Raw genomic sequence first — 11,759 nt, forward strand, 5'->3', positions numbered from 1 at the left:
GCTTCTTATTCCCTGTACCTTTTCTCTCATCCTCCTCTTACCCCTCTCTGCCAATAACTCTTCATGTGGTCTCCATTTCTGTGATACTGTTCCTGTTCTAGTTGTTTGCTTGGTTTGTGTTTGTTTTTGCTTTTTAGGTACAGTTGTTGATAGTTGTGAGTTTATTGTCATTTTATTATTCACAGTATTGATCTTCATTTTCTTAGATAAGTCCCTTTAACATTTCATATAATAAGGGCTTGGTGATGATGAACTTTATCTGGGAAGCACTTTATCTGCCCTTTATTCTAAATGATAGCTTTGCTGGATAGAGCAATCTTGTGTGTAGATTCTTGATTTTCATGACTTGGAATACTGCCTTCCAGCCCCTTCTTGCCTGTAAGATTTCTTTTGAGAAATCAACTGATAGTCTTGTGGAAACTCCTTTGTAGGTAACTATCTCCTTTTCTCTTGCTGCTTTTAAGATTCTCTCCTTATCTTTAATCTTGGGTAACTTAATTATGATGTGCCTTGGTGTGTGCCTCTTTGGGTCCAATTAATTTGGGACTCTCTGAGCTTCCTGGACTTCCTGGAAGCCTATTTCCTTTGCCAGATTTGGGAAGTTCACCTTCATTATTTGTTCAAATAAATTTTCAATTTCTTGCTCTTTCTCTTCTCTTCTAACATCGAAATGCACCCCTATGATTTGGATGTTAGAGTGCTTAAAGTTATCCCAGAGGTTTGTAAGCCTTGTCTCATATTTTTGAATTCTTGTTTCCTAATTCTGTTCTGGTTGAATGTTTATTTCTTCCTTTTGTTCCAAATCATTGATTTGAGTCCTGGTTTCTTTCCCTTCACTGTTGGTTTCCTGTATATTTTTCTTTATTTCATGTTGCATAGCCTTCACTTCTTCCTCTATTCTGCACCTGGACTCAACCATTTTTGTGAGCATCCTGATTACCAGTGATTTGAACTCTGCATCTGATATATTGTCTATCTCTTCATTGCCTAGTTCTATTTCTGGAGTTTTGATCTGTTCTTTCATTTAGACCATATTTCTTTGTCTCAGCAATGGCCTGTTACATTGTAAGGGGCGGAGCCTTAGGTATTCACCTGGGCAGAGAAACCCACTTCGCTTCATTGTGTCACCGTATGTGGGGAACAGGTCAGAGAGGGAACAGTGCTGCTTGCTGGGCTCTCATCCTGCCTTCAGTCATTTTTTCCCACCACCCATGAGCAGTTTTGGCTCTTCTGGTGCTGATTCCCAAGTGGGTGGATTGGCGTACATTCTAAGATTGGGTAGGTCTCTCCAGTGAACTCTCCTGTGAGGCTGGAAGTTTCTCCCACTGCCACAACCTTCACAGAATTTTGCAGCCAGAGGTTTTGAGCTTTATTTCTCCACAATAGAAATAAACTCTAGGTCAAGTGGTTTGTCTCACTCCCTAGTTGTTCCTCCCAGTTTATCTGTCTGCAAATGTGGGATATCCTGGTCTTCCAGCCACTGCCTTGCCCCTTCCAGTCCACAACCTTGCCACTGTCCTCTCTGCATTGGCAATCTCTGAGATGGGCAATCTCTGCCACTCCTACCAGTCTGGATGAATATTTCTTCTTTAAGTCCTTCACTGTTGGACTTCCATACAATTTGATTTTCTGCAGTTATGTTGGTTTTTTGTTTTTAGTTTGTTGTGGTCTTTTTTTGGTTGTGCAAGGAAGCAAAGCTTATCTACCTATGCCTCCATCTTGGCAAGAAGTCTCCATTAAGCACTTAAAAAATACAATAGGATATACATCATACATACAGGAATCAAAAATGAAATTCGGGCTTGGGTGCAGGCAGATATGGACAGGTAGCCTGGATAAAATTTTTAAGAGGCAAAGGCTATGCAGAATGGAAGTTAAATCCATCCTGAAGACAGTGAAAAGCTGAAAGAACACTGCAGAAATTGTTCAGTTTCTTCATTTTCGTTTTCATTCCATGCAAAGTGAAAAACAAAAGTGAGAAACTCTGCAAGTGGAGCAGGAGGTATAGGCTGAAAGTGGCCCAGCTACTATTGTCAATGGGGCAATGATGGTTCCCAGTGTGAAAGGAAACCTAGACTTCTGCTTGGAGGATAGTGATGTGAAGATGTTTTCACCTCTGTTCTCTTGAAAAACCACTTTTTAAAAACCATGAGAGTGGAGAGAGGAAGCACAAATTTCATTAAAAAATTAAACTTGAGGAGATACGTGGCCTTGAGATTCACTATCTGAAGATGGAGAGCAAGTGAAGAAAAGATCAGGAGAAGAGGGGCCAGGATGTCTCACTCTTCAGTAAGCAGACTTTCATTTCCTCCCTGTTTTCTACCTGGCAGCTCATCTCTAGAAACATCCACATCCATGCGTCTTGTCACTGAATTTGGGGTAGGGATCTTACCTAGATCTTTCCAGGAAAATACCTCTCTTCTCTCGGGGGTGAGCAGTCTGACTTCTTATTATACAGACTGTCAAACAACACTTCACCTCCTGTGTTCAGTCCCTTAACTAATGCTGTGTCTTGTGTGGTTTGCAGTCATCAACTAAAGAATTTCCAATGCTCCTGGTGCCAAACTAGGCAGTCACTCTGCAGAGAACTGTTCTCCTGGGCTTTGCTGAGCATAAGGAAGGATGGACAGGAGATGAGAGATGTGTGAGAGCTGGAGTCAGGAGCACTTGTGTGAGCTTCTAACCTGGGTTCCTAAAGAGAAGTGGCAAATACCAGATTCTAGGCCACAGGTAGGTAACTTGGTTGCCAACAACAAGCTCTCTAAATTGGGGCACTAAAGACTGATCCTCTCCTCTAGGGGAACATCCATGCATTCCTAGGCACTTTATTCCTTTTAGAGCTATTGTGGCTTCCCCCTTGCTCCCATATTTGCCAACTGTGTGTTGTTGGCCCCCTGAGAGACAGTTCTTCAATTGTTCCTTTTAATTGCAAACTACTTAAAATCTTACCAATAAAGATCCTTTCTGAGGTGGGGGTGGAGGTGGTGCTGGGCTGAAGTTAGCCAGGCAGTGTCTGTGGCTTGTTCTCAAACAACATTGGTGGACACAATTCTGCGAGATTGCAGGGCCTGTAAAGGCAGCTTGTCCCAGAAGCCTCATGCCTCTGCACATATGGTGAGTCTGAAGGAACAAGAAAGTGTGGGAAAGAGAACACAGAAGGTGAGGTGAAAGCAACCCATTTTGCTGGGTCTGAAGTAGCAGAATATTCAAGTAGTGGTACTTTCCTACATTCAAATCCAGATGTTGAGGACTTAATTCTTCACTGTGGAATCCTTAAGAAGACACATTTTACTCCAAAAGGCCTTTATAATTTTGCAATGTGTAAAATAAGTACCAGCCCAGAGCCCAGAAAGCTCTTGGGACCAGTGTTATGGGCTAAATTGTCATGTCTTTCACCCTGCAATTTGTATGTTGAAGCCCTAACCCCCCAGTATCTCAGAATGTGATCTGTCAAAATTAGAGAGACAACATAGAGGTTTCTTAACTCATGGTGCACAGAGAGAGAGGGGTCAGTAAGTGACTATCACCACAGCATTTGAGTCTGCTCACCCTGACTCATTTGCCTAGGAGGGAGAGAACCTAGTAGAAGCTGGTGTGCAGAAGAGAGGCTGATCTCTTATAAACAGCCAAGGGTCTGCAATGTGAGGATGTGTATGAATTTGGAGAATAGCTGCATAAAGAAAAACGAGAGGGTCTTGAGTTGTCTGAGGCTGGTCCTGTGGTGCTTACTTTCTAGTTACGATGAACTTAATCTTCATACCTGGAGTGAGGAAAATCAAATAAGATGAAGTTTAAAAAAATGACAGAAGGAGCAGCCTGTTGTGGGGAGGAGGCACTTTGTGACCCTCTTTAGGATTCTTCCCTCTTCTGCATTCTGGGGCAGGCAGAGGTGGGAGGGGCTGAAGGGGCAGAAGGGAGGTCTGCCAACCTGGCTTTAGGGAAAAGTTTGGGCCACTGGGGGTTGTTTCCAATCTCTGCAAGCTCTCAGTTATGGAATCAATGATCCATGGCAGTTATTAACCTCCCAAGTAGAAAGCGTTGCCACTTCCTGAAGCTGTCCTGCTGTCGGGGATAGTAATCTAGCCATCTGGCCTTCATCAGATTCTAGGGGAGCCACAGGATTTCCTGACACTCAAGCAGGAGACTCTGGCTACGGGAATCCAGCAGCTGCACCTTTGCTGTTAGACCAGGAGGGGTGCTTTCTGCAGCTAGTTTCTCTGCTCCTCTTCCAATCCACTGTTCTCCTTAATATCTGGTTAATAATCCTGAATCACAATTCTGATCATGCTACGCTATAGTCAAAAAGCCTTTAACTGTAGCCCTGCATAGGTAGCTAAGTAGGTTGGAGTGTCATCCCGTACATCAAAAGTTTTCAGGTTCCATCCCTGGTCAGGGTACATACCTGGGAGGGGGTTTGATCCTAGGTGCAGGTGCATAGAGGGGAAACCCATCCATGCTCTTCTCTGACATCAATGTTTTTTCCTCTGTCTCTCCTAGGAGAGACCTTCTTCTCTCCTACCTCTCCTCTCTCTAAAATCAGTAAGTATGTCTTTGGATGAGGATTTAAAAGAAAAAGCCTTCAACTCTCACACTAAGAATTAATACCAGAACCATAGAGCATTATTCAAAAATCTCCCCAGTTTGACTCCAAAACACCGTTGTGAGTTCATCACTGTGTGAAATGATATACTTGTGGTTCATGTCTTTATTATATTAACATCTGTCTCAGTATCTTATAGCTGAAAGATTTTCAGCAAATATTTATTGAATGAATAAATAGGTAGGTATAATCACCAAAACTTGAAAAAGGAGTGAAGAAAAAACATCTGAATTGGGGTTCAGAAATCAGTCAATTTGATTTCTGTGTCTTCCCCATTTTTCCCCTCTACCTCTAGCCATCTTTGATTTCTTTGATTTGATTTGTGTTTTCTTTCATGTGGGAAGGAACAGAAGAGTGGGTTTGTGATGGGTGGTCTGGAATTGCTTGTGACATCCTTAGATAGTATGGAGATTGGCTTTACTCAATTTTTTTCTTGAAATCTTTGCTGATATATATTTTAAAGGATTATTTTCCTCTCATTCAAGAGAGAGGGGAGTAGGGTTGCAGATCAAGTGAAAGAGACAGACATCAGTGGCCTGCTTCCTGCCTGCACCCCAATCAAGAATTGATCCCACAACCCAGGCATGTGTCCTGACTGGCAATTGAACCAGTGACCCCTCCTTTACAGAACTGCACTCCAAACAACTGAGCCATGCTGGCCAGGGCTTCCCTGATATTTTTACCTGAAAGAGTCTCAGCACAAAGAGTGTGTGTTGGCATAGGCAGTCATGGCAGTGGTCAAGGGTGGGGGTGAGATTTGAGCTGGGCCTTGGATATTATGTCAATAAGCAGAACTGAGGTAAACTCCAGCATAAAACAGATACTTAGTATATAATTCTTCAATGAGTCTGTCAGTAAATGAGGAAAGGAAATAGAAAACACTAAATATGTCTGATGAAAAATAAGGCTATTTAGCTGAAGTAGCAAGATCTAGCTGGAAACATGCTTAATTATTTTTATTGATTGATTGATTTTAGAGAGAGAGAGGAAGAGAAACATTGATTTGTTGTTCCACTTATCTATGCATTCATTGGTTGATTCTTGCATGTGCCCTGACCCAGAGATCCACCCACAACCTTGACATATAGAGATGATGCTCTAACCAACTGAGCTACCCTGCCAGTGCTAAAACCAAGGTTAAAAAAGCAGTGTTCATCAAAATGACAAAGGTACTGGCAAAGACTGTTTTTAAGCCCTATATCCATTAGTGTTCCCTGCTTGATTCAGAGTACTTCATCCCTGCAGTCTAGCTGGTAAACTATCCCCAGAAAAATTCTCTAAGGAGAGGGAAGATAGTCCTGAGAGACTGAGGAATTGTTAAGGTAATTTGTGGCACCAAGGCAGACAAAAAGAGTCACATCTATGAGCTCTGCTTTGATTTCTTATTTTGATTTTTGTTTTGTTAGTTTAGTTTTCTTTCAGTTTAGATCTGTGCATGTTGGTAGGTGACTCAGTTAAACACACACACACACACACACACACACACACACACACTCACTCAAAATTGTTTGGAAGAAGTCCAAGAATATCAGAGTGATTCTTACTCCTTTGGGAGTGTATCCTGGAGGAAGGAAACCTCCCAGGTAAGCAATGGGGGAGTGTGGCCCTGAGGTCACGGTGGTGTGGGATTGGTGGGATAGCTGGAGTGGAAGGGAGCCTCACAGGGTGGCAAGCAAATGCAGGGGAATCTGAGGTAGAGAGTAGGCTTCAGGTTGTATTAAAGAGGTTGCAGAGTTGTGTGACCTTCCAAGCAGAGGGGACCTCAGCCGTGAGCACCTAAACAGTGCTCATGGTATCTGGTGGCCAGGACACACTAGAGTGGGGACCCCTGGTCAAACTGGCCAGGACATACTGCTTCCAGTGGATACCAACAATTCCAGATGATTCAAATGCTTGGGGGCAGGACGAATGATAACCTCTGCTGAAGTTTCTACAGCATTTAACAGTTGAACAACCTGATTTTTATTTGCATATAGGCTAGTTGATTAGTGTAGAAAGGTGCTGATACAATTTCAGAGATCAGATAATGGGTTCTGAGGGGGAATGTAGCAGTGAGTCAGCACAGTGCCCAGCATGCAAACCTCATGTCTCCAAATCCACCTCCTGTGTGTCCCCTTCACTGCTTCTCTGGGCTCTGCTGATGGCGATGACAGTCATTTTCCAGCTCACCTCTCTCCTGTCCCAAAGGACAGACAGGTGGTTACTGGTCTGCAGACTAAGAGGCAGTTTCAGCCCCTGATTCCTGCCCCTCATTCCATAGGACAGTGAGGGTCTGGGCCAGGCTGCTGTGTTGCACATGGCAGAAGTAGGGGCCTATGTCTGAAGAGGGGACTTTCACTGTCACCCAGGAGTGGTAAGTGCCATCTTCCTTAAGAATAATGTCTCCCCATTCATCAGTCTCCAGTGGGTAGTCTTCCTGAGTCCAGTACATACTGACTGGTCCTGGGTAGAAGTTGTAGGCTATGCACTTGAGAGTCTTGATGTTTCCTGGGCCCTCCTGGCTGGTGAATGACACAGAGGGAGCATCTGTGGAGAGATACAATGGAGTGAGGGTCTGAAGGTGACGTTTCCCTGCTCAGTGCCTCCTCAAGGAAACTTGGAGAAGATCAGGGAAGCTGAGGCTTTCCATGAGCTTTCCTTGTGGGATAATGGAATGTCCCTGGCCACTTTCTTGCCTCCCAGCAGCCCCCCTTTCCACCCACTGTGTGCTGACTTCTGATGCAAAGAAACTGTGTGCCTTGTGGTGCCTGTCACCCACTGTCTGAGCCCTGCTCCTAATTTCTGTCTGCTGCTGTGCCATTGGGACCCTGCCCTGTGTCCACAGGACCCTCTTTCTCATTACTTGTCACTAAGTCTCAGCCTGTGACAATCAATCCTGCTCACACTTAGTCACCTTCATCCTTCCTGGGCAGACATTTTACACACCACAGTGAAGCCAGGAGGCATATCAGAGAGAGAAATGACTACAGAATTTGCCTGAAAAGTTCCTTTGAGCTCCCAGCCTGGGATCACCTTGATCTTTCTCAGCTCAGTGTGGGGGAGCAGTACATAGAGAGCACTGGGTACCTTGACGGTCCAGGAATGTCTTGCTGTATTGCAGGTAATTCCGCAGCATCTGGGGGCACTCCTGCTCCAGGTAGGCCTTGGCTGCTTGCACAGAGCCTTCTGACTCCCACTTCACTTTTGTGAACACAGCTTTTGTTTGCCGGGGGAACCAGGCTGGGATTTCTCTGATGAACTTGATGTACTCCTGTCCATTGTAGATATATGTCCAGAATGCTCCGCAGTAGTTGTTATCTTGAAGCTCACAACCGAATTTTCCCTGAAGAGTGTGATCACCTGCATTCCCCCAAACCCCCTTAGAATTAGTCAGCTAGCATCATCCATCAGCCCCATCTTAATAGTTTGCACTAACTCCTACACAGTTTGCAAAGCAGCAGGAAGAAAGGATTTGAAACCTAAGCATGGAACCCCTCTTATCTCAGCAAATGGGTTTTTAGCCAGACATAGAGCAGGCAGAGAGAGGGAAATTGAGTATGCTTTGGTGTTTTAGGCCAGTCTGAGTTGAGATATATTCTTCCCAGCCAGGGAACTTCAAAGAGCTATGGACTGTGGACATATCTCCTAGCCCCATGCGGCTTCTCTTTAAATGAACTTTGTTTCACTACAGTGTGAGGTCTTAAGAAATGGACACTAACACACTGAAATGCATGTTCAAGTTAAACAGAAATTATCTGTAGCTTAAAATACAGTAGGTGATCTTTCCCTTTTCCCAGTTGTATGTAAAGTTGGTATCTCCAGTTGAGTCAGCACAATTTCCTCAGTTTGTCTCTCTTAGTGGGGTTTTAATATCTTCAAACAAATCTCCAATGTCTACCTCCCTTCCCAATTAGCAACAGCTCTTGGAAAAGGACATTTGCTTGGAAGAGAGACACAAGCTCTTCATTTCATTTTAGCAACTCTCACTGGCTTTCTTAGGTGACGGGGCTCCAGGGGAGATAAAGACAATGTGTGTTCTAGCTTTCATGGAATTCACCTCTTGGAGGCAGGACTCAATAATTCAGGGGTGTTTTTGGTTTGTTTTTGTTCTTTAATTTTTACACCAGATAATTAAGAATTTGTTCACTGTCAAACAGCTAGTGAATGGCAGAGTCAGCACTTGAGTTCTGGTCAGAATTGCCCTAAGTTTAGTTAGCTCACTCCCCACCCAGCATCCCTGCATGGGGGTGAATCTGATACCTTATAAAGTGGGATCTACCTCAGAGGTCAGGGTGTGGAGCTCAGAGGTCAGATGTGCCTAGGTAAGGGCTGAAACTGACTTCACTTGCTGTGAGAGTTGAGGCCTGAAAGTGAGGATTGGGGAAGTGATGGGGAAAGGGGAAGGGCAGCTGAGATGTGGGGACAGGTAGTGCAGACATGTCTGTTTACTTGCACTTGTTCTCCCCCACATTTAGATAAGGGGTATTTTCATCCTGTAGATGAAAATTTCATTCCTTTCTGCTACAAAAAACAGTGCCTCGTTAGCTAAGACCCTCCACCCCAGTAGTCCATTGTTCACTGACCTCCGTCCTGGAAATAGCCTATAATGTCTTTCAGGGTCTCCATGAAGGTGTTCTCCCTGGCCATCTGCAACTGGGTTTCATTCTCCCAGTCCACCATTCCTTTTACCTGTGTCCACGGGCCCAAGGGCTCAGCCACTTGACTTTCACTATCATAGTGGAGGAAGGCTAGATCATTGAGATAGCCAGTGACTTGAAAACTGGGGTAGCCTTCTTTGGGCCTGGACACCCCAATGTAGTGGAAGCTCAGAGAGTAACGTCCTGCAAAAAAAAAAACACAAAGATTCAGATGTTGGGTTCACACAGAGGAATCCCACTGTGGCACAGCAGAGGACAAGGAAGGGAGGCCTGATGGCTTGGTCACTGGGCTTCCTCCTCCCCAGGTCTCTCCACCCCTCTGCCAGCCACCCAGTATTGGAAGCTCAAGTGAGAGAATAAGCTCTACTTCTGTTCTGGAGTAGATATTTCAGAGACCATGTTGTCTTTATTACTACATTGTTTTGTCTCTTAGCACATCAGAGATAATATTTCTCAGTCTTCTTATAGGTATATTGGGACCATGACTGAGTTCTGTCAAAAAGGAATGTGAAGGGAAGTGATGTCTTTCTTCTGGTTGGAGGCCTGCAAGCTGGTTTGAACCCTTTGTCTCTCTTCTATTTAGGTGATGACTGTGGAGGCCACAGGATGAAGAGAAGGGTGCCCAAATGCAAACCACCTGGATCCTTGAGTCACCCCTGGGGGCACACAGAGTTGACTGATCAGTATGCATCTTTACATGAGGAAGAAATAAACATTTGTTGAGTTAAGCCACAAAAAACTCTCTTTGTCACTGGAGCATTACCTAGTTGAACCCAACAAGGATACACACTTAGAAAGTGTGGAAAGGAGAATTGACTAGAAACCTCAGGAAATGACCTGGAATGGGTCAGCATAAGGCAAGGGCAGAATGGATCTCAGGATTGCCTGGGCTGTTGCTGCATTTTGGTATGAAGCAGGGACAGAGAGAGGGGTGGGGCATTTCAATAATTAAGTCCATAATGAATTCATGATATCACTCATGAATTAGTAACCCTCTCATGGGTGTTACTAATGTGGAGGTCATATGGTAGATTCTTCTTTCTAGGACTGAAGTTATTTTTGTTAACTAGTTTCTAATTGCTATTATCATTTCTTTGGTAGGCATCAAGTGAAGCAGATTATACTCCATAGTGTGGGTGGGCCTACTGTAATCAGTTGAAGGCTACAGGAGACAAAAAGAAATTCTGCCTCCAAACTGCCTTTGGACTTAACAGTGCAACACCATATCTTCTCTAGGTGCCCAGTGTGCTTTTCAGCCTGCCCATTTCAGACTCCCAGCCCCCACAGTGGTGTGAACCATAATCTTAAAAGAAATCTTTCTTTCTGTGTACATGTATATCATTCCTTCCATTTCTCTAAAGAACCCTGACTAAATTACATTTTGGTGTGGGATGTGATTAATAATCTAAATATGATCAATTGTTATAAAACATATATTCTGACAGCTTGTGAGTGTAATAAATTCTAAACTTGTTCCATTTAGCTTATATCATCCTAAAATTCTGTAGGGCAAAAAAAGCCTCACTACTCTGTCCTAAAATTGACCCCAGTTTTGCCTGACCTCCATCTGGCTTCTTTACTAGTCACTAGCCTTCCAGGCCCACTGTCATAGTGTCTAACTGTGGAGTGAGAGAATGCCTTTGTTTCTAGAAGCGTCCTCCAGTTAACACGCCTTTACAAGTGCTCTTTGGAGTCCTGTGTTTCTCCCTGAGAGTTAGACATGTATGTCCAGCCATTGGAAGGAGGGAGGAACAGAAATTCCACCTGTGTGGCCCCTGCTGTGTCCTGGCTAAGACACAGGACAGGTCACTTTATCTGTTTGGATCTAAGCTTTTTTTTTTAAGTTTATTTTTTGATCTAAGAGTGAAAGAGAGATTTGCTGTTCTAATTATTCATGCATTCATAGGTTGACTTTTCTGTTTGCCCTGACTAGAGATGAAACCCTCAGCCTTGGCATATTGGGCAAGGGCTATTTGGCCAGAGCATCTGGGACTTAGTTCTGTTCATTTGCCTACTAACATTTTAGATTCTAGTTATTTAAGGTTTTACTTAGCAAGAGTCCAGTGGCTCAGTACTCCTGGAAGTGTGTGAGCCAAGTTAGCTGACAGCTTCGAACACCCATTCCTATTGTAGTCTGGGAATCCTGGCTTCATCTGATGCCCTTTCCCAGCACATCTATCCTGTTCATTACTTCCCCTTGATTCTTTTTGATACCCAGCCTTTGGTTCCCAACTTACCATATTGGGTGTTTGCAAGACCCATGAGAAGCAGTAGGGACATCAGGACAGGCACCATTGTGCTCATTGTGTCTGGGTGGAAGCTACTGGACTTCCCGAAGTTCTGGTGCAGAATACTTGAGGAAACAGGTAGATATAGCTTTGGGAATGGCTGGGCTTTGAGCCCCTGCCAAGGTAAGGTGAATGCACAGGCCAGTGACAGTGCCAGGATGAGCTCCTCTCCTGGCAGTGAGAAAACAGGATATAGAGGCCAGCCAGGGCGGATGTTGTGTTCAGTGAGTCTAC

The 11,759-nt window shown here is 44.2% G+C and overlaps 1 protein-coding gene across 1 annotated transcript; it reads right to left on the reverse strand.

Moving 5' to 3' along the window:
- Nucleotides 1–6,294: 6,294 nt before the first annotated feature.
- Nucleotides 6,295–11,556, reverse strand: LOC119041598 (zinc-alpha-2-glycoprotein-like). The gene is made up of 4 exons (XM_037134965.2): nt 11,475–11,556; nt 9,163–9,420; nt 7,667–7,939; nt 6,295–7,126 (listed from the first exon to the last, which is right to left on the reverse strand). Exons 1-4 carry the CDS (start codon nt 11,539–11,541, stop codon nt 6,816–6,818), a joined length of 909 nt encoding a protein of 302 aa, XP_036990860.2. The 5' UTR covers nt 11,542–11,556; the 3' UTR covers nt 6,295–6,815.
- Between the last annotated feature and the right edge of the window lie 203 nt (nt 11,557–11,759).

This window comes from Artibeus jamaicensis, unplaced genomic scaffold (assembly GCF_021234435.1).
Source record: "Artibeus jamaicensis isolate MK-2021 breed Jamaican fruit bat unplaced genomic scaffold, CSHL_Jam_final contig_956, whole genome shotgun sequence".
Lineage (NCBI taxonomy): Eukaryota > Metazoa > Chordata > Mammalia > Chiroptera > Phyllostomidae > Artibeus > Artibeus jamaicensis.